The sequence below is a fragment of the Callorhinchus milii genome, unplaced genomic scaffold, assembly GCF_018977255.1.
Source record: "Callorhinchus milii isolate IMCB2004 unplaced genomic scaffold, IMCB_Cmil_1.0 Scaffold2, whole genome shotgun sequence".
Classification (NCBI taxonomy): Eukaryota; Metazoa; Chordata; class Chondrichthyes; order Chimaeriformes; family Callorhinchidae; genus Callorhinchus; species Callorhinchus milii.
The window spans coordinates 36,972,257-36,995,916 of NW_024704743.1; the positions used below are offsets into that span (position 1 = coordinate 36,972,257).

General features: G+C 40.5%; 1 protein-coding gene across 1 annotated transcript in view; it reads left to right on the plus strand.

Moving 5' to 3' along the window:
• The window catches only part of kif15 (kinesin family member 15), a 49,997-nt gene that overhangs the window by 18,418 nt on the left and 7,919 nt on the right, over window positions 1-23,660 (plus strand). The window contains 19 exon segments of the mRNA XM_007901675.2: window positions 198-407; window positions 1,968-2,091; window positions 2,094-2,144; window positions 2,763-2,904; window positions 3,407-3,548; window positions 5,843-6,040; window positions 6,427-6,534; window positions 6,802-6,907; window positions 9,438-9,603; window positions 12,994-13,153; window positions 14,460-14,545; window positions 14,766-14,844; window positions 15,449-15,535; window positions 16,491-16,595; window positions 17,186-17,308; window positions 18,416-18,562; window positions 19,276-19,380; window positions 20,439-20,600; window positions 22,223-22,332. Of these exon segments, the coding sequence (XP_007899866.2) occupies window positions 198-407; window positions 1,968-2,091; window positions 2,094-2,144; window positions 2,763-2,904; window positions 3,407-3,548; window positions 5,843-6,040; window positions 6,427-6,534; window positions 6,802-6,907; window positions 9,438-9,603; window positions 12,994-13,153; window positions 14,460-14,545; window positions 14,766-14,844; window positions 15,449-15,535; window positions 16,491-16,595; window positions 17,186-17,308; window positions 18,416-18,562; window positions 19,276-19,380; window positions 20,439-20,600; window positions 22,223-22,332 (2,411 nt within the window).

The window sequence follows — 23,660 nt, forward strand, 5'->3', positions numbered from 1 at the left end:
TTATAGCGCTTCTTGGAATTTTAGGGACTCCAACTGCTGTATTATAATGGAGTTCCGCTGTACTACAATCTAATTGAAAAATGAATAAAAACTGACCACCCCCGGTGGGCAATAGGGAGAAGGTAAATGGGCCATCTGCTCTCTTCTGCTCAGATGGATTATCTGATTGTTGCATCTCGGTTCTGTAACCTTTTCAGGGCCTGAAGGAAAAAATTGGTCAACTTAAAGATCTGTGTGCCAAAAAAGAAAAGATACTTCAGTCTAACAAGATGATTGTGAAGTTTAGAGAAACTAACATAGCACGTCTAGAAAAGCTCCAGAAGGAATCCTGTGGTGGCCTGGCTCTTGACGAGAAAGATTCTGTGATTGGTGAGCTGAGGGAAGAAATTCAAACTTTAAAAGAACAGGTAAGAAATTTTATAATAATGATCTTTGACTTTGATGAAGTGCCTTACCGTGTCGTTGAGATGTCTCAAAGTGCTTCAGAGTATACTTTCAGAGTATACTGTACAGTGAAATAATTTGTGGGCGAAAAGTTTAGCAGTAAAATATCAAGTATTTTAACTAAGTTGCATATTTTAAGAGAATACAAGAATATGATTCTGTTGACTTCTCTAACTATAATATAAAAGATAGGCTCTGCAGTATATATCAAACAAATTCAGAAATTGAAAATATAAAATCTTGATCACTGTCCAGTAGAATTTTCATTTTTAAAAAAAACAGACTAATCCCTATTTGACCTGTATTGAATCCATTTGGAATGATACTACCTTTCAAACAAGAATTTTTTTTCCCCCTGGAATTCAGGTGATAAGTTGTGTACAAATTGGGCTTTTAGGGGTTTCAACCCAGACTTGAGTGCCTACCAGGAGAAGATCTACTATGTCAGTAAATGGTTGATGGTGCCCAAACATAGCACATTGTATAAATGTGTTCCTATCCATACGCACCTTGTTCACTTTAATCCTGTTATATTAGACCTGATCCAGCATTGCCTCGCTTCTAGACCCGCATTCACTGGACATAATAATAATAATAATAATCCTTGCATTTGATATAGCGCTTTTCACGTCGGGAGGACGTCCCAAAGCGCTTCACAGAACACACTGTAAAGTGAATTGACTGTATATTTGTGGGCGAACGCGGCAGCCAATTGCGCACAGCAATGTCCCACAAACAGTCGTAGAATGAAAATGACCAATTTATTATTGTTTTGGTTTTGGAGGGATTATTATTAGGCTCTGTGTGGAGTCAGGAAACTTGCCCAAGGTTTCGCCCTCTGCCTGGAATTGAACTCAGGTCTCTCACTTGCAAAGCGAGTGCTCTAACCACTGAGCTACAGGACTCCACAAATGTGGTACATGTGGACATGTGGTACACCTGACATTTTGGCACTGACTAGTCATCTTCATCCATTAAAAATGGCTGACTTCAAGCTGTCACATCGTGCTGATGTCACTTTGTGCAGACTGCGCAGAAAACACTGTTGATATTGCTTCATGAAGGAAGTGATGTCAGCAAAGCTTCTTGTACATGCATAGCGAGTAGGAAGTGATGTCAGCAGCAGTGATGACTGGGAAATCTGCTCATTTTTTTCATGCCACACAATGCCTTATCTCTGCTTTTCATCATCTTGTGAGATATGTGTCTAAATGGGAAAGTCCTGTCTGCGGGATGTGGCTCACTCTGTGCCTCTGGTTTCAAGATGGAAGGAGTTGCGAGCAATTGGCAGAGGGTCAATTTTTTTTAATGGGGGGAGGGAGTTGTTAACTGATAACTTGTGGGATGAGGGTAAAATAATTGTTTTAGCCACCAAGACTTGAAGACTTTTTTCAGGGCTTTAGAGGGTATGAACCCTGATTATGAAAAGATTTCAGTAAAATTGGGTAATAAATGTAAGCTTTTATCTAATTTTGTGTGGCCAATTTTCCTATAAACTTCACGAGACTTGCATTATGCACTAGATTGAGCAAGATCCTCGGGTTGTCAGCTATGCAATGGAGAACCGTGGTCTAAGGGAAGAAAATAAGTACCTTCGTTCATTAGAGAGTGTGAAGCGTGCGGGTGATATTACCTTGCACAAAGCTGCAAGCTGGAAAAGGCATTCTTGGAGGCCTCATCTTCAGAGAAAAATGCTGGAGGTAACCAATATTTTTGTAACTTTTGCTGTTTGAAAACTGAGTTAAACAACTTATGTCAAACTTAATGGTTATCAAAATACAGTTTTTTTTGTTCTACCAGGTGACAGCTTGAATATTAATAATCTTTTCGTTTGACATATGTCGTCAAGACATCTCCAAGCACTTCACAGGTTGGACCGTAAAGTAGTCTGACTGCCTTTTGTAGGGTAACCAGTTTATGCACAGGAATGTCCCCCAAACAGTCTTGGAATGAATGACCTATTTTATCTGGAAGATTGATTGGCCAAGACACTGGGAGAAATTCCCTTCTCTTTTCAAATAGTGCCATGTGATTTTTAATGTGCACCTGTACAGGGGTACAAGGTCTTGGTAATCCAAACATAGCGCCGCTGACATTGCAGTACATCACCAGTGCTGTATTGGAGTGTCAGCATTGACTGTGGGTTCCAGGTCTCGACGTGGGTTTGAACCCACAACCGTTTGACTCAGTGCTACCAACTGAGCCAGACTCCTATTGACCCAAATCACAAATTTTAAATCTCTTGCAAAATTAAAATTACTTTTATTAAATATCACTGTTAAACATTCCAATATAATGTTAAAATTTTCTTTTCCAAGGTCCAGCATTGCACCTGACTCCTACAACAATTGAAAACATTTCCACAGTATCACAAGAAAGATTAAAAGCTCGTTTATTACAAGCACAGAGTGACATGTCTTCTGTAAAACAAGAATATGAGGAGTATCAGGAACTGACTAGGTAAAAACAATTGTTAATATAATCCTTGTATTGGATACAGCACCTTATCTCATTAATGGCCAAGTGTTTCACAATGTAAAGTATAGTAATTGTGTTTTGTGGTGAATGCAGCAGTTAATTTGTGCTCAGCAGTGCCCTACAAACAACCACGTGAATGGCCAATTTTAGTTTGGATTGTTTTCCCCCAGTACAGTGGGAGAAACTCCTCGTTTCAAATTGTGCCATGGTATCTTCAACATCCATCTGATGAGGGAGACAGGACTTTGGTGTAATGTCTCAATTGAGGGAAGGCACATCCAGCAGTGCAGCACTACATTGGAGTGTCAGCCTAGACTATGAGCTCAAATGTTCTGACGTGGGGCCTGAACCCACAACCTTTGACTTGTAGTTGGAGAGTGGCTAATATGTGATTTCTACTGACCAGCTATAAAACAATTGGGCTCATGTAGCTGAATGTTCTGACCAGATCATGTGATAAATAACTGAACTTTGTTACTCTTAGGAAGAAACAAATGGAATTTGAGTCTGAGGTTCAGTGCTTGCTAAAAGCCAACCAACATCTAGAAAACATTTTGGAGGCAACAAAGGCTCATAAGCGTCAAGAAGTGTCCCAACTGAATAAGATGCATGTTGAGACCATTAAGGTACTTATTTATTTCGATAATTGCTGAAATAAACCTAATTCAATATCTAAGATTACTGTACAGTAGAACAGCTTGCATTTATGTGGCATCTTTAAGGTAACAATAATCATCCTTGCATGTGATAGAGCACTTTTTATGTTGGGAGGATTTACTCTTGTGTATTTTGTAGCTGAATGGAGGATAATGTGTCAAAAGAAGTTTACAAAGGCACCAAGCTGGGAGGGTGGATAAGGGAAGAGACTGTTAAGCAGAGTTGAAGATGTACATTTTCAGAATGCTTTCAAAGAAGGTCAAGCAGAATGGGTTTAAGGAAGGAGTTCCAGAGTAGCTAAGATCTTGACTTCCAAAGGTGAGGTGTTGCAAGGGTGAACTGCAGACTCAAGTTTGCCAAGTGGAAGTGGCAAGTAGAAGAAAGCTGGAGAATGTCACAGAAGTAGGGAGGACAAGGATATGTAAGGATTTACAGGTGAGAGTGAATATTATAGAAGTTGATCTGCTGACAGTGGAGGATGGTGGTGATGGACATGCAAGTAAGGGTGTAAGCAGCCAAATTTAGGATAAGATGGAATTTGTAGATTAATGCTCAGGACTCGTTTTCATAAACTTATCAGTTGGAATTTAGAATTTAAGCAAATGAATTAAGGCACAACAGAGGTGGATCATTGGTTTTGCAGTTAACTCATCTTTGTGGACATATTGAGTGTGCAGTGTGGAGGTGGGGGTGGTGGCACTGCGACTTAGCACAAGGAATTGCAATTAAAATAAATTTGTAATGAGCTCCATTGAAGTTATCCCAGTGTAAAAATGTTTCAGCACAACACCTTTGATACCAAAGGTACATTGTCATGGACAATTAACCTAATTTCAAGAAAAAAATTGAGGAAAAGATTCCTCCACCTGTAAAACATTTTATGTTGATTTTGTTGAAGGGTTTTAAAGATGCAAGAAGTACCAAGGAATTGAGCACAATGGCAAATTTATAAATAGCTTTGTTGTGGTAGAGAATTGAATGCATTGAGATTATCCTTGAATGCTAACCATGTTGTAAATATGATCCTACTTGTGATACCATATTTGGGTTCCTTGGCTTTAAGCAGGGAGCCTTGATGATATGTGTGAATCAAATTGATAAAGTGCCACATAAGAGACTTGTAAGCAAAATAGAAGCCCATGGTATTAAAGAGACAGTGGCAGCATGAATACATATCTGACTGGGAGACAGGCAGCAGAGAGTGGTGATGAACGGTTGTTTTTCTGACTGGAGGGAAGTGTGCAGTGCTGTCACCCAGGGGTCGGTATTGGGATCACTGCTCTTTTTTGATCTACATAAATGACTTGGGTATAAGGAGTACAATTTCCAAGTTTGCAGATGATAGTAAGCTAGGAAAAGTAGTAAACAGTGAGGAGGATAGTAGCAGACTGCAAGACATAGACAGACTGGTAAAATGGGCAGACACGTGGCAGATGAAGTTTAATGTGGAGAAATGCAAAGTGATGCATTTTGGGAGGAAGAATGAGGAGAGGCAATATAAGCTGATGGGACAATCTTACAGGGGGTAAAGGAACAGAGAGATCTCAGGGTTCATATAAGCAAATCTTTGAAGGTGGCAGAACGGTAGATAAAGTTGTTAAAAAAGCATACGGAATTCTAGGCTTTATAAATAGAGGCATAGAATACAAGAGTTAGGAAGTTATGATGAACCTTTATAAAACACTGGTTAGGCCTGGGCATTACACTTTAGGAAGGATGTCAAGGCATTGGAGAGGGTGCAAAGCTGATTTACCAGGAATGAAGGACTTCAGTTATGAGGAGAGGCGAGAGAAGCTAGGATTATTCTCCTTGGAACAGAGAAGGTTAAGAGGAGACTTAATAGAGGTATTCAAAATTATGAGGAGATTCGATAGGGTGAACAAGGAGAAACTATTTCCACTCATGGGTGGGTTGGTAACCCGAGGACACTGATTTAAAGTAGTTGTTAAAAGAAACAGGAAGGGTGAGGAGAAATTTTTTTCGCACAACGAGTTGTTTGGATCTGGAATGCATTGCCTGAAAGGGTGGTGGAGCCCATTTGATAACAACTTTTAAGAGAGAAGATAATTATTTGGGGAGGACAGTTTGCAGAGCAGGAGAGTACAATTGGATAGCTCTTTTCAAAGAGCCGGCACAGACACAATAAGCTGAATGGCCTCCTTCTCTGCTGCATAATTCTATGATTGTATGAATTGTTATACAAAGATCAATTCTTTGTGGTCCTCAATGCCTTTTTTTATACTCTATATAATCTTTTCACTAGAGTTTGACTACTCCAACTAAGGCCGCTTACAATCTTCGGTCTCGATTGGTTTTACGAATGAGTCCTGATGGAACACCTAGTGCTTATGGAGAAGCAAATGCATGGAGTCAGGGAGGTGATACTATGAATGAGTCTTTGCCTCTTGACATGAATGAACAGGCTTACGAAGCCATTGCTAAGGAACTTCAAATGGTGCAGGTAAGTATTCCCTTACAGTTCTAGGTAATATATAGCAGTAAACAATTATTCATGTTCACTGGCTTTTAAATTTGCAGATTAGGTATATTATACAGATTATACAGCTGCAGGAAATTTGCACTCATCCAGGCCTTGATGTCCTTCAAACAAGCTGACAGGACATCAGCGGACTGAGTCGCAGCTGGAGGAGGAGGAGTAGATTTGGGCGGCATCCGCATACATGTCTGCGGATGACATCGTTGAGAGAAAGCATGTAGATGAGGAAAAGAAGGGGGCATGATGGAAAACTAAAAGATTTTATGTTTTTCACATTTGTAGGGTAGTTGTATTATCAAACAATATTTTAGTAGGTCAAGAAAATGAAACAACATTTTGTCATGTTTTAGGAGCAACTGGCTAATACGCAGACTAAACTGGACGAAGAGGAGAGCCAAAAGGTGAAGCTTCAACAGCAATTCGATAAACTGGAACATCATTCTGCTCAGATAAATGAGGTTTGTATGTTTCTTAATTTAATGTTACTTAATGTTTAATTTAATGTTACAAATGTTAATTTTAATTCATTCTCAACCTTACTGGTTATAAGTGTTCCCAGGCCATGATTGAGTTTACTTGGGTGATTTTGTTTTTTCTTTCCCGGGTCCAATGAGCATGCCTTTGCTTAAATTAATATAAACCTCTAGATGGAGGAGTGTTGAAAGGTACAATTGCTGCTTTATTTTTGTATGAAGTGATTCACGTCAGTATATGTTTTTTTTTAGCTTCTCTCTTCTGAACGAACTGATAGGAACAAGGAACAGCAGGAGCTTGTTACCAAAACTAGATCACTTGAGAAAGAACTTCAAGAAATGCAGGGCCAAAACAATCGTAGGTGGAATATGGTCTCAATTGCTTACTGTGGTCAAATGATTTTGCACTTTGTAGCATTGATTTCCAGAAGGTTTGAAAATAATTTTATTAGAAGTCTTAATAGCAACAAATTACATTTATATAGTGCCTTTCATATCAGAAGGACATCCCTGGGCACTGGACAGTTAAGGGCTTGCACCTGAGCAGGGGATTGGAATCAAGAGAGTTGGGGAGGCGGGATGTGGCTGAAGGCAGAGTCAAAGAGGAAGATTTTGAGAAGGGCCTTGAAGGAGGTGAGGGAAGAGACGAGGTGAAGGGATTTGGGGATGGAGTTCCAGAGGGTGGGCGCAGAAAAGCTGAAGCCTAACTGGGAGGGAAACAAGGAGCAGACCAATGCCCGCTGAACGGAGGGAGTGGGAAGGTTGATATGGTGTTAAGAGGTCGCAGAGGTAGGGAGGAGCAAGGCCATGGAGGCCTTTAAAAGTGAGGCCGAGGATTTTAAACCCAATCCTCTGAGAACCAGTGGACCAGTGCGAGGATGGTGGTTCACGGAGCTTGCTATAGGAGAGGAGCCTGCTTACTTCAATTTTTATGTCTTTGCGGCCCCAAATGTTGCTGAAACCCTCGTACATGCGTTTGTCACCTCCCGCTTGGATTACTCCAACCCACTTATCGCCAGTCTCCCCTGCTCCATCTCAAAACACAAGATCCAGCTCATTCAAAACTCTGCCTCCCGCATACTAACCCGGACCAAACTCCGTACCCACATATCACCAGTTCTTGCCAGGCTCCACTGGCTCCCCATCACTGAACAGATCGACTTCAAGATCCTCACACTCGTGTTTAAATCCATTCACTCCCTGGCACCTCCCTAACTCTCCGACCTCCTCACTCCCCAATCCACCACGCAGCACCTCTGCGCGACTGGCACCGGCCTCCTGCTCATCCCTCGCCCACTCCGCCCCACCATTGGAGGTTGTGCTTTCAGCCACTACACCCCAAAAATCGGGAACACTCTCCCTCAATCCCACCGCATTGCCTCCTCCCCTCTTTCAAGTCCCGCCTGAAAACTTTCCTGTTCGATCATGCTTACGGCCATCTCCCCCCAGCTCGGAGTCAGGCTCCGCTACTGTTAAGCGCTCTGAGGCGCTACCCTGTGTGGTGGGCGCTGTATAAGTGCAAGTTGTTGTCTTTCTAGTGAGGTAAATCCTAAATCAAGTACAGGTTTTGCATCCCTCACTGCTTTATGTTGTGATCAGTGCACATTCATTAACATTTGTGCCAGGTGCACATGGACACTCAGGACTATAATCAAGAGTATCCAAACTAAAGAATTGAGCGTTTCAAGTAGGCGTTTCTCTTCTGTGTCTGTTTTCTCTTCCAATATTAGGTTTGTTGTGCTCATCCTTGTCTACTCATGCCCTTCCTCTATCAGAAGGCCTGCTTTAACCACTTTGTTTCTGCCCTCTGGAAATCTCTTATGAAATCTCACCGCTGGCACACACCCTCTCACTGCCTTCAAAACCCATTTTTTTTATTCAGTGGGTGTCTGACACATGCAGAAGCCCGTTACCATGCTTAAGAGTTGATACTGCTTGACTGATACAACAACTTGCACTTATACAGCGCCCTCCACACAGGGTAGCATCTCAGAGTGCTTAACAGTAGTGGAGCTTGACTCCGCGCCGGAGTGGGAGGTGACCGTAAGCATGGTTGAAGACGGTGCTCCCTAATACTCGCCTAGTACCTAATACTAGGTGAATATTATGCGCAGACTGGCAGAGGCAATACTTGGCGACCCCAAAATGTGCATTAGAGTACTGCAAACCATAATCCAACCAGCTAAAACCCCATAGTTTGCTGTTGAAAACACTGCCTGGAAAACTTTCCTGCTGCTTATCCAGCTTGGACATCCCTTGGAGCTTGCAGGAGCTGAAGAATCTGCCTCCAGTAACTAATCTGTCCAAGATTAATTGGATTAATTAACTAATCCGATGAGCCAGGCTGGCTGAGCTGCCATCAGCATCTGTTCTACTGAGACCGCCAAAGAGGATAGTCTTAATTCCAACATTCTGTTGCCAAGCATATCACCTTGGAGCCAGTTCAGCCATCTTTAAGAACATTCCCTCCTGTCTGTCAAGTTCGCCTACAAATGTTTTTTTTTTACCGAAACACTATGCTTTACTGAAGCACTTCAAGACATTCTTCACATTGTGGGAGCTACATCAAATTTAATGGATGATTGTTATCACAAATGGTGAAATTCCACCTGTGCTTGTGGGGAAAAGGAAGGGAGGAGATGGATTTAACCTTATCAATAATTATAATCAAATGCTCACTGAACTGGTGTTTTGCAAATGGTCTTTTTTCAATTAAACGGGATCCTAAAAGCGCTCATGTTTACAAGTCAAATGTTACCTTTTAAAAGTAATTGGATCAATAGTGCTAATATTCTTTCCTGCAAAATTTGCTGTTTTGGAATATTTCTCAATATTGATTAATCCTACTGGATTGTGACCTGGTGACCACAGTGATTTTGTTTTGACAGTATTGCAGAGTGAAGTACACGACCTTCGAGTCGTGCTGTGTTCAGCTGACAAGGAGCTTATTTTGGTAAAAGACGAATACAGCACTTACAAGCTCAAGCAAGATGCAGAACACAGCCAGCTTTCTGACAAGCTTGTCGATGTCCATTTACAGCTGGATAACATCAGGTATGATCCGTCAAGTGCTACTAGTGATGTTTTTTGATTTAGGTGATATCTGTCCTGTACACCAATTGGGTTGAAAATATTTTCATTGTAATCATTTGTCAAATATTTATGGTTTTGATTTTGTTTCTTGTGATTTGGAGTTTAGGATTGGCTGTTTTCCATTCAGGGGCAATTTCTGTTTCTTTAATCCTGTCTACAATAACTGAGCATTTGAGGAAGCTACTGCTTTCAGTTTGGTCTCTTTTTACCCCAAAAAGCCATTCTTTAAGGGTAAACTGACGAAAGGGGGGGATCAGTGCAAAATTCAATTCTCTCTTGATTGCACCTCATCCCACCCAGCCTCCGGCAACAACGGCGTTCCATTTTCCCAGTTTCTCCGCTGCATTTGCTCTGACAATGCAACCTTCCATGTCAAAGCAACCGAGATGTGCTCATTTTTCCTTGACCGAGGATTCCCATTGACAGTAATAGCCAAGGCCGTTGACAGTGTCCACCCTATTTCCTGCACCTCTGCCCTCACCCCTTCCCCCCATCCCGGAACCGTGATAGGGTCCCCTTAGTCCTCACCTACCACTCCACCAGCCTCAAGATTCAGCAAATCATTCTCCGACATTTCCAGCACCTCCAGGTGACTCATCCACCAAACACATATTTCCCTCCCCTCTCCACATTCCGAAGGGATCCGGGATTCCTTAGTTCATTCCGCTGTCAGCACTACCAGCTGCTCTCCTTCCCCTGGCACCTTCCCATGCCAGTGCAGGAGATGTAACACCTGCCCTTTCACTTCCTCCCAGACCACTATTCAAGGTCCCAAACACAGCTTCCATGTAAGACAGCGGTTTACATGTACTTCCACCAATATAGTATACTGTATCCTGCTCACGGTGTGGTCTCCTCTATATTGGGGAGACTAAGCACAGATTGGGTGGCCAATTTGCAAAGCAACAACAACTTGGATTTATATAGCACCCTACACCCCTGACGGCATCTCAGAACACTTCACAGTAACGGGTCCCGGGGCTCAGCCAGGGAGAGGGGGAGGAAGGTGACCGAAGGTGTGGTCGAAAAGAAAGGTCTTCAGCCGAGACCTGAAAATAGGAAGGGGGCGAGGCGAAAGGATTGAGGAAGGGAGTTCCAGAGCCTCGGGGCATAGTGGCTGAAGGCACGGCAGCCAATGGTGGAGCGGAGAATTCGGGGGACAAGGAGGAGGCCAGACCCGGAGTAACAAAGGCAACGGGCACTGTTTTGAGGAGAGAGGAGGTCAGAGAGGTAGGGGGGTGCAGAGGAGTGAAAGGGATTTGAAGACAAGAGTGAGGATATTGATGTCGGTCCTCTCTGGGACAGGCAGCCAGTGCAGTCTGGCAAGGACTGGGGTAATCGTGGAGCAGTTTGGTACAGGTGAAAATGCAGGTGGCAGATTTTTGAATGGCTTGGATTTTATGAATGGTAGTCGAGGGGAGACCAGCGAGGAGGGCATTTGAATAGTCCAGCCAAGAGGTAACAAAGGCATGGACCAGAGTTTCAACGGCTTTTGGACTGAGGTATTGGCAGAGACGGGCGATGCATCGGAGGTGGAAGAAAGTGGTGCTGGTGAGGGACTGGATGTGGGGGAGAAAGGATAATTAGGGGTCGAACCTGAAGCCTAGGTTACGTACGGGTTCGAAGAGTTTTAGGATGGGGTTGGATAGGTGGAGGAGGTGAGAGCCAAGCGATTTTAGACGTTGACAAGAGCCAAAGAGTATGGCTTCCGTCTTGTCAACATTTAGCTGAAGGAGCATCTCAGAGTGCATCCAGCTCCTGAGGTCTGACAGGCAGGTTGACAGAACATCAGAGAACTGGGAAACTGAGGTGGAAAAATAGAGTTGAGTGTCATCCGCATACATGTGGAAGTGTACCCCTTGTCTGCGGATGACATCCCCAAGAGGGAGCATATAGATCAGAAAGAGGAGGGTGCCAAGGATGGATCCTTGGGGTACCCCACAGGTAACCGGGTAAGAGCGGGAGGAAAAGCCGTTTGTGCAGATGTACTGCTGGCGGTTTGTGAGGTAGGACTCGAACCAGGCGAGTGCGGTCCCACTGAGGTGGATGACGAAGGAAAGGCAGTGAAGGAGGATGGCGTGATCGACTGTATAGAAAGCGGTGGAGCAGTCCAGGACGACAAGGAGGCAGAGGGAGCCCTGGTCACAAATAAAGAGGATGTCATTTGAGACTTACCCAAGCGCAGTCTCTGTACTGTGGGCAGGGCACAAACTGGATTGGAGGGGTTCAAAGAGCAACTGGGAGGAGAGGTGTGCACGGAGTTGATTGGCAACAACACATTCTAGGACTTTGGCTAGGACACCTTCGTTCTGTACGCATGGTCAATCCTGATCTTCCAATTTCCTGCCATTTTAACTCACACTCCCATTCACAGTCTGACCTCTTCATCCATGGCCTCCTACGCTGTTCCAATGATCCACAGCGAAAGCTTGAGGAACAGTATCTTATAATAATAATCCTTGCATTTGATATAGCGCTTTTCATATCTCCTCGACGTCTCAAAGCGCTTCGCAGACTAAAGTGAATTGACCGTATATTTGTGGGTGAATCGCAGCAGCCAATTGAGCACAGCAATTGTCCCACAAACAGGGGTGGATTGAAAATGACTAATTTATTATTGTTTTGTTTTGGAGGGATTATTATCAAGTGTGTGGAGTAAGGAAACTTGCCCAAGGTTTCGCCCTGCCTGGAATTGAACCCAGGTGTCTCGCTTGCAAGGCGAGTGCTCCAACCACTGAGCTACAGGACTCCACATCTTATCTATCTGCTAGGGACCCTACAGCCCTCTGGCCTTAATATCGATTTCAGCAATGTCAAACCATAACAGCTCTCCTCCCCCCCCTCCCTCTTTCTGTTACCAGAAGAGTTATCATTAAAGTCATTACCCCAGGCACTCTTTGCCTCTCTTTGATGTGTTTCCTGCTCTGCACTATTAACACCTCTTCTCCCCAGTTTTGTTTCAACCCACCTCCACTTTTGTTTTACACCACTATCACCTCTTTAACCCATCAACTAACACATGCTCTCCTTTGTCTTCTTTTTTGTCGTCCTTATCCTGCCTCTCCCTCCCAACATGCCCCAGTTCTGTCGAAGGGTCGTGGACCCGCAACGTTGACTCACTTTCAATTTTTTTTATCTCCATAGATGCTGCCTGACCTGCTGAGTTTTCCCAGCTCTCTCTATTTTTGTTTCAGATTTCCAGCGTTTGCAGTATTTTGTGTTTTGTTCAATTTTCTCTTTACCTGATAAAATGACATACTTTGGCAGGTTGTTAGATAGAGATGAAGGCTAACCTAAGATGTACAGCCAAAAAAATTGAATGTTACTGTAATGAGTATTTTTTAACACTAGATTGGAACATGAAAAGAATCTGGAAGAAAAGCGTTCCCTCCAAGATGCCTATGATAATTTACAAGAGGTTGTTGAGTTCAAAGCACATGAGGCAGATCAACTGTGTGCAAAACTGCTACAAACCAAGGAGGAAGCCGAAGTATTAAGAACTGAAATGAGTGTAAGAGAAGGGAAAGTGTTTAAACATGTGGATAACAACAAATACAATAACAAATTGCATTTTTATAGCACCTTTCACATTAAGGCGTCTCAATTTTTTTCAATTAAAACCTACATAAGTAGTCATTCATTTGTTATTATCTTAGTTGATTACGCCCTCAAAATATTCACTTTACAGTATATTCTGTGAAACGCTTTGAAACGTCTCAATGACGTGATAAGATGCTATATTAAATGCAAGGATTATTAGTGTAATTTATCAAATATTTTTGTGGAGAAGATTCTGTTTGAAACTGCAAAGTATCTTATAGAAAGCAATGGTTGAAGGCTATGCAGCTGCAAAGCATGAGTGTTGTGTTGGCTTTATTTTTATCCTCTGTAAACTGCTAGTGCCAGAGACCTATTTAATTTATACTGTATTGCAGGCTCTCTTTGCTTTAACGTAGAGATTTTTCCTTTTGAAAGAAAACGCTTTATGGATTTTGTTTTCTGTCTTCCTTTGTACTTTGGTTGGCGAGTTCATATAGTTGGGACAGTTCAGAGGAAAGATGCCTACAACAAAGTGGCTCAGGTCCCTGTGAGGGGATAAATGTGGTGTGGTTAATGCAACCAGGATTTTAAGTGAAAAAGACAGCAGTTTACTTTGAACATAAATTAAAATATGCAGACACATTAACATGCTTTTCTGAGATCCATCAAACACAAAATATTGCAAAGAATAAACAGTGAATTTGGAGGCTAAGATGGCAAAAATGTTCCAGTGCATTAAAAGTACTGGATGCATATTTTAATTCTTGGGTGATCTAGTGCTTGGATAATTTAACAATTTAGGTCTACCAATTTAGGTCCTGAGCTCACAGTCTAGGCCAGTGCTTCTATGGTCTCCAATATAGCTTTTGACATCCCTCAATCTGGTTCCTGGTAAATGTTTTCAGCATAAAACTAGTTAATTCTTAAAACAAGTGATGTGATAAATATGGATCTAATGCAATTTAGGATTGAGTTATAAAGAATGCTTCATTACACTGGGAAGTATTTCCAACCAAAGTTAGATATTTTTGTTGGAAATGACCAATTAAAAACAAGTCCAGCTTTTTATACAGCTTAACGGGTAAATTGCATAGCTGCATAACATTGGATCCTCACTGAACTCATCTAATTCACTTCCAGTATATTCTGTGAAGTGCTTTGAAATGTCTGGAAGACATGAAAAGAGCTATATCAAATGCAAGGATTATTATTATTTAAAATTAAGCCGCGTTCATTCAATTCAGAAATAACACATCTTTTGCTTTCATTAAATATAGCCTGTGATGAAACTTTTAGAAACCGAAAAGGAACGAAATCAAAAACTTGCTTCGCAGCTTAAAGAAGATATAGAGACAAATTCCAAGTAAGTTTATAAAACATACCCACATAGATAATGTTGAAACAACCTGCACCTTGTAGAATGGGCTAACGAGAGGTAAGATTAGGTTGGCTTTTTTAAACAAAAGCTTTAAAAAAAGTTCTTTTTTTCCAATACAATTGTCAAAATAATACCTAATTTGTTTTTTTTAAAAAAATCTGAACTTTAGCTTTTCTTTTAACCATGTCATTAATGTTTCATACAGGGAACTTTTGAAAGCTTTGGATGAGAATGACCAACTGAAGAAACAATACTCTGAACTGAATGCAAAGTCTGAACAGCAAGTATGTGAACAAAACCTTTGTGTGTATTTGTTTCTTTCCTCCATGAGACTTTCTACCCTTACAGTTGAGTTTGATATTCTTCTGCTGTGCTGCTGGGATGGAAGAAGTAGGGAGATGTTGCTATGTTTTATTCTAGGGTTAGGTTTTAGTACAGCTGTCAATCTGTTTTATACAAATGCTCTAGTGCGTTTATGAAACAACAATAGTAATAATAATGCTCATTGAGAAGCCTCAAAGCGCTTCAAAGACAATATTGTAAAGTGAATAGATTATTTGTAGACGAAAACTTGACAGCCAATTGTGCATATTAGTGTCCCACAAACAGTCTGGGATTGAGTAACCAATTTTTAAAAAACAAAACCTTTTTGGGGGATTATTACCCCTTGAAAAGTAATCCACTAATCGACTAACAACTGGGTTCCTACTGACTGCTAGGTAAACCGCAGCATTTGGAGTAAGGAAACTAGCCTAAGGTTTCGCCCTGCCGGGAATTAAATCCAGGTCCTCTCCCTAGTGATATGATGTGCAATTAGAAAAAGTTGACAACGAGAAATTACACTAACATTTGATTTCCCCGCCTCCCCATGCTTTTATTTTTTTGAAGGTGATAGAATTGAAAAATCTAGAACAGAGCTTGGCTGATTCAAGAAGAAATATTGGTGACCTTGAGAGAGCATGCACTGCTGATAAGGTGAGCTTCTTGTACCATCATGAGGGGGGGAAAGAATGATGCCACGTGTATATATTTGTACAGAATGTTTACAAGTAAAGGCAAATTTCAAACCTTTTCACTTAACTTTTGTTGTTACTTGGTGAAATAACCTTTTCTGCAAAAAAGCACTACAACAATGTAAGAGAACGTGGATAGGAAAAGTCCCCATGTCCATTGAGCTGACTGTCCACTTAGAAATGTAACTTCCATTTACTCTCCCAAAGATATGGCTTCTGTATCTTGAAACTACATCAAATTTGGATATTTATTATCTTAAAGGTTCTGTACTACATTAAGTCTACTTTTACTGAAAGTACCAGAGCAAGGCAATGAAGTCTGTCAAACCTCTTCAAATGTGGTTCCAAGATTATTGGTTCAACTCACAATTTAACCAAACTGTGGTGTGCCTATGAAATGTCTCACTGAATAGATAAGAAAACTGTGACATTTCTCCATCCTTATGAAAAACTGAAATAACCAACTTTTCCTGTAGCTGTGTAATTGCAATAACATGTCTGTACAGATTTTCAAAGGCCAAAAGATGGCACTGCTGTCTTGCTTTTGTTCTTGTGTTTTAATATAGTTTGGTTAGCCTGCATTTTTTTGTTAAATGTGCTTTACGTGAGAAAATATTAGTAAATCTGAAGTTTAAACTTTGGAAAGGATTGGAGTCTTGAAAACTTATTGTTTTTCTGGTGTTTGGATTTTTAAAGTGTTGTATTTTAAAAGTGTTTATTGGATTTAAAAAAAAATGTCAATATTTTAAACACTCAAAGAGATGACTGAACCATTGTCTTGGACTAAAATGAGCAGATGGTGAAAATTGAGAATCTGGATCAAGCATTCTGGCATTTGTTGTTTTTCAAATATAGTTTAAAGATGATCTGTTGATGTAGCTTTCATCTATTCAATCAACCCATTGATCTTTCTACAGGAAGTGGTTACTGTCTTGATGAATCAAACACAAGAAATGAGAAGTTTGTTGAGTGAAAAAACAGAGGCTGTTTCTGCCTTGACCCAAGAATTAGAGGAGATCAAGGTGAGTATTAATTAACAGACCAGGAACTTGTACATTTTGCAGTTTTTCCTTATGTTTGCATTTCTTCTTATAACAGATCAATTAACTTTAAGAAGCAGTAACCTCAGTAATATACTTGTGCATCATATCAGTGACGGGATGCAGGCTTTAGTCTTTGGCTATACCATAAGTATGAACTAAAATGAAGGCCACGTGCTTTACCATAAAGAGAGGGGTAAAATTAGTCTAACTGTACAGCAGCTAGAGGTCAATTCAAAAGCCAAAGTTAGACAGAAGTCTGGAAAGTTGGTCACCCATTTGTCTTGTCTCGAGAAGAAAATGATGTACACTGTAGAAGATCCCCCCCAAAATTTTAAAGTTGGGAAACTGATATTGAAAGGTGACTTAAGACTTTACATTAACCGTTTAATTTTGCAGTTAAAGCATAAAGCTCTTAAAATAAATGTAAAGCGCTCATTAGTTCTACACACCATTGAGGAATAATTTAGAATTGCATCTTTGGTTGCCCGAGTAGTATTTAAAACGACTAATGCAGTACTCGTGAAGTAGGCAATAAAATTGAAATCAGCTTTTCTCTCTTTGTTCTTTAGTTGAAGTACAGTTCAGCAGTAGCTGCCAAAGAGGAGAAGATTGCCATTATTGATGAAAAGCAGAAAGAAATTGTGGAGATGAAAGAGACCATGGAAAGAAAGACGAATTGTTTCAATGTACAGGTCAGTTCCCAGATATTCTCACACACAATGCATTTTGTGCACTTCAATTATTAACTGCTTAGGTGCTGCTTTGAGTCATTGAATGGAGGAGATTGAATTATTCAAAAGTCTCTTTCAAAGGTGAGGACAATGCACATCCATGAATGCTCTAACAGCCACATTAATACTTTAATGCTATCATTTTCAAACGTTGGAGCTATTAAATCATCTTGTGGCTCCAACTCAATCATCTCACTTCATAGAACCATAGAAATTTACAGCACAGAAGATGACGATTGGCCTCCGATCATTTGGGAGGATTTTGTTCAGATTTTTTTTATTGCTTTCTCAAACGTTGTTACAGTACACAGTGTGCATCCGCTTATAACAATCTATTGGCAAAATGTTGAACGGTAAATTGTGTTGACTGCTGTTGTACCGTCAATAAACCATGATATGTTTTTTTGCAAGATTATTTGAAACAAATGTCTAGAATAATTGATGAAAATGGTGCCAATGAAATTGATTAATCATCCTGCAGAAAGTTTTTCTAGAGGAAAAGAAAACTGCATTAGTATAAACCAACTAGGCAAGAGTAGGGGAGATAATGAGCTAGAGTGCCCACTACTGATTAAATCCAATCTGCTCATTGGTGAGAAACAGGTCAGCATCTCTTTATCTGTTTGGTGACCTGAAGGGATGGTAGCTATACTTCACCTTTGTCTATATTGGTCTAGTAGAAAGATGAGTTTAACTTTGTTTTCACTCCCACTTTCTTACCCTTTCCCTGCACACATTCTCCCTTTTCTGCTGTAATGCTCTTCTCTTTGTGTTGGGACTTGGGCATCTGGGTATGTAAAATAGGAATTTATCAACTGGTGCTGTGAAATGCGTGTTCTTGCTACAAAGAACATATTGACTAAGTTGATTCACTGGGTGACTGCTATGTATTTTCTGGGGATGCAAATTTAGGACTCGTATAATTCCTGGACACACTATTTTCATGTACTGGAGCACTCTTATATACTTTAGTCTTGATAAATAAAGTTGTCAGTTAGCAGTTTAAAATGCAGTAACTGTAGTTTTAAGATTTAAACCTCCTACCGACTGTTAACCTTGCATCCTCAGATGGAGATACTAAGTGAAGACCTAACTAATACCATTGAACAGCTTGAACAGTTGACTGAGGACTCCAAAAAGCAAACGGCAATAGTACAAATGATGCAGGAAGAGGTAGAGAAGAAAGAAGCAGCCAATCGAGAGCTTCAAACTCAGGTAATTAAAGTAGCCAAAGCACTTTACAGCTGGTGCATGTCCTTTCGGAATCTGATTTCATCTGATTTGTCAATGACGTGTTTATTACTTTCTCACACTGTTTGGAAATCAATCAATTAACACCCCAAGAATCTCTTTGCATCTTCCCTAATAGGTTCTGTCTGATCCAAAATACAAGTCGCTCTATTTTTCCTAGTTTCCTGCAAGAACCTTGAGCAGGATCTTCACAAGCTTGCTGCCTGGGGATCCTGCTTATGCCTTTTCTATTCAAAATAGTATCAGCTGTTAGGAAATATTTATTGGACTTCAAGTCTATTAAATACATTAGAATATACAGCACAGAAACAGGCTATTTAGCACAACTGGTCTACGCCAGTGTTTATGCTCCACATGAGCCTCCTCATGCCCTTCCTCAACTAAGCCTTCAAGCATAACCTTCTATATCCTTTCTCCTTCCCTTAAATGCATCTATGCTATTTGTCTCAACAACTCCTTGTGGTAGCATGTTCCACATTCCCACTACTCTGTGAAGAAATTTCTTCCAGCTTCCCTATTTGATCTATTTGTGACTATTTTATATTGATGGCCCCTAGTTTTGATGTATAAAATTCTTGTATAATCCTTTGGATAGAGGTAAAATATTGGTCTCATGTGCCTTTTCAGAAAAAATGTATAAGATTCTTTTCAAAATGTGATTTGTGTGGATTTTCCAGCTAAATGAAAAAAATAATGAACTCCAAGAAGCAAGATGTCAATATGGACAAAAAGTCGTGCAAACTGAATATGATCCAGATACATCCACCAATATCCTTCCTCAGGTAATCATTTTAATATTAGCTTCTCTCTTCCAATGTTGCAATGCAGTAGGGGAGGGAAATTGAAGAGAGTTTGAGCTTTGCAGCATCTCACCTAAATGTAATGTCTCACCAGCTTATTATGCCTGGAAGCTGAATGGGTTTCTTGTATCAGATAGCGGCTGAGGGAATCAAATTCAAGCGTCTTTGAGCGGCATCACATTTTGCAGATCCCTTTAATAGAAAATCTTGTAGACTCCTGTTGTAACACTGGTTCACTTTTTGCACGAATAGTGGGTGAGCCCCATTCACTGGGCGTAGGCACAGCTTGGTTTGTGCACCACATCCAGTCCTGTGCTTAAAAAAAATAATGGAGTAACTTTGCAAGAAGTCACTTTGGTGACTCGGAAATTGGCCTATGTGTGGAGTACAGGACGTAATATCAGTAGCAGCCTTGTGACCCAGAGGTTTCTTTTTGTTAGCATGAAGGAGTTGGCCGGCACCCAGGAATCAAGCCAAGTGGCTGTATATACGTGTAGTGAAACTAGCTATTGCAATCCTATTATAAACAAATATATGACAGCTCATCTGTTTGAGGCAGTGTCGTCATAGACTGGAAAATGGTCAAAAACTGAAAAAGTGAGTGAGTCTCTGGCACTAAGGTGAGCTGTTGGTGAAAAAATCATAGTGAATGAGTGGAGTGCGCCTAGTTGGATAATAATTGGAATGCTTACCAATGCTTTGTGCTTGTAAGATATGTGGCTTTATTATCCGACTTTATTATCCGGCTTATCCAGCAGTACCCCAAAACACCCAGCTTACACTTTAGAGTCCCTAATGCCTCAGTTTTTGCGGATCTTTTACCTGTGATTTCCTGGCATAAACAAAAGGTTTGCTCTGCCTTCCCCGACAGATGATGAATGCCAAAACTGGCAAACAGAAATGTTACTTTTGTGGTAGCTGGAACTGGAAACTCTTAAACACAAGGATGTCAGAACCCACCACCAAAGCATTTTTCAGTTTATATGTAATACATATATATTGTATATGAATAGTTAAGTGGATTTTTTCCAACTTCACAGACTCCAACAACTCCTAGTTTGAGAATTGATCTGATTAAAATCATAGAAACTCAGGAGAAAGAGTTGAATGATCAAAAGGCATCCCAGGCCACCTTAGAATTCTTGTTGGAAGAGATGGAATCGGAAAGGAGAGCCAAGAATGAAGAAATTCTTCAGCTCAAGGTACTGTATAAGTCCCATACATTTTAAAATTATTTACATGTTTTACTTAAGCAAAGAACATTTTAATTCCCTAAATCTTCAAACTGAATAATGAAAACTTGCTGTTAAAGACCTATTTTGCTATTTAGTGGGACTAAACTCCACCACTGTTGATAATAATCCTGCATAATCCTTGCATATAATAATAATAATATTCCTTGCATTTTGATATAGCGCTTTTCATGTCAGGAGGACGTCCCAAAGCGCTTCACAGAACACACTGTAAAGTGAATTGACTGTATATTTGTGGGCGAACGCGGCAGCCAATTGCGCACAGCAATGTCCCACAAACAGTCGTAGATTGAAAATGACCAATTTATTATTGTTTTTGGTTTTGGAGGGATTATTATTAGGCGTGTGGAGTAAGGAAACTTGCCCAAGGTTTCGCCCTGCTGGAATTGAACTCATCACATCATTGAAATGTCTCAAGGCGCTTCACGGAATATATATTATAAAGTGGATTGACTGTCGTGGATTGAGTGGCTAAATTGTTTTTTGAGGAATTATTAATCCTGGAAAACGATCCGCCAACCGACTGAACTGGGTTCATGCTTACTGCTAGGTAAACAGGCCTGTGGAGTAAGGAAACTTGCCGAAGGTTTTGCCCCACCAAGGATTCGAACATTGGTCCTCTCGCTTGCGAGGCGAGCTCTCTAACCATTGCATTACGGGACTCCTCTGTTAAACGCTCTGAGGCACCACCACGCATGAAGGATGCTATATAAATGGAAGTTGATATGGCTGACTTACATAGAATATATAGCACAGAAACAGGCCATTCGGCCCAACTGGTCTATGCCGGTGTTTATGCTCCACATGAGCCTCCTCCTGCCTTCCTCAACTAAGCCTATCAGCATAACCTTCTATTCCTTTCTCCCTCATGTACTTATCTAGCTTCCCCTTTAATGCTATTCGCCTCAACTACTCGTGTGCCAGTAAATTCCACATTCCTACCACTTTCGGTAAAGAATACCTTATGGCGCAGAAACACCCACAGAGTCGAGAACAAAATGGAGTGTGGAGTCCTGTAGCTCAGTGGTTAGAGCACTCGCTTTGCAAGGGAGAGACCCGAGTTCAATTCCAGGCAGAGCGAAACCTTGGGCAAGTTTCCTTACTCCACACACCTAATAATAATCCCTCCAAAACAAAAACAATAATAAATTGGTCATTTTCAATCTAGAACTGTTTGTGGGACATTGCTGTGTGTAATTGGCTGCCGCGTTCGCCCACAAATATACAGTCAATTCACTTTACAGTGTGTTCTGTGAAGCGCTTTGGGAGGTCCTCCCGACGTGAAAAGCGCTATATCAAAAAATGCAAGGATTATTATTATTAAAATAGTTTCCATGGCAAAGAGTGGGGTTGACTGCCTTTTTTTTAAAAAAAAAAAAACTTTTTTTCCCCTCACCAAGAAACTGGCAACAAGTATAGTTCCAAGGTTGGTGATGGTCACCATCTCATGCCTCCCCCAGGGGCCCACCTTTCCTGCGTGATCCAAGTCAGTGATTGTTTTTTGCTCCCTTTGAGCTGAGACATAATTGCCTAAATTTTGACCACTTTTTTCTCTGTTCCATAACATCTAGAGCCAATTATGCGAATTGAAAAACGTGCGTCTAGAGATGGAGGAGTCGAAGAGGCACTGCCGGAGTTTGGAATTGCATCTAGAAAATGATCAGAAGGAAACACAAAAGAGGTACAGGAATTTGACTGTCACTCATTGTTACAGTTCCAATCTCCTTATTCACCATCCATTAGGCATAATTGTTGGATTGAAAGAAAAAGGATTTTAATGTTAATTTTTTAAAATTAACATCAATTGTCTTTTCACTTCAAATCATTACAAAGATCCAATTCAAACCATGCTAGGGATCTGTTTTTATTTTATTTTTTACTCCTCATCTCTGACCTTCCCTGGCTGGATCACCCCACCTTTGAGGCAGATCAATTTATTAGAATAGAATAGGTTGTCATTAGCATGGAAATGTTTACACTTCAACACTCAAACCAGCGAAGCTCCCTTTGCTTCATCCCGTTGCATGGCAGCTTCATCCTGTTAGGCTCAGTAACTTCTTCAGTAATCGATTTGTTTTTTAAAAAAGGTTTAGATGAGCAAAATTATTAAAGCTTATTTTCCCTCACTGAAAAGCAAATGGCCATCAATCTTGATGGTCCAAATCAATGAAGTGAATAACTCATTTTTATATTTTTAAAAAAATTAGTGGGTAAAAGATCCATTTGCTGCTGATCAGTGCCTATAACTAATCAGATTCATGGAGCACAACTCATTACACCGCACTTCATGAGAGCATAAATTTGGTTGCAATGTGGACCCATTCACTGAGCTAGAACGTAGACAGCTTTCCATGTGCTGGTTGGGCTTTTCACACAAAAATAGTCATCAAGCTATTGCTAAGAAGGCAGGAAGTGACATTGGCGGGGACCTAATGATCCGGAAAGTCTCATTTCTCATACTAAACTGCTGAATTTGGTTGTCATTGCAAACACGTCCTGCTTTTGTGCACACTCAGCAGTGATTTTGGTGATCAACAGGATCAGCAGAATGATCTTATGTGCAACAAAACCAGCTATCACATTTTGCTTTGTGGAATGGGATTTTGTAGATCCTAAATGCAGCATTAGGATGCAGCTGCTGTGTATATTTCAATGTTCAAAAGATTTGCAGAATTGTTGTTGACAAATACAACAACAAGATTACATTTGTATAGCGCTTTCACGTCCCAAGGCGCTGGACAGTGTACAAATATTTCATATGTAGAGATAAGAGAATGGATTTCGGTTTAAGTTTGTTTGGGAATAACGATGCTTGAAAATTTAGTGTATTAATTAGATCTTAAGTAAGTGTCGTAAGATTAATTTGCATTGTTTAAATAGATTTTGATAAATTATTTTAGAAATAAACCAAGAAGTTGTAGAAAATGCGTGCTTTATACTAGCCTATTTATTTTGAACTCATTCAAGTTGTATTGCATTTATTTAACATAAGCAATTCACTGAATTTAT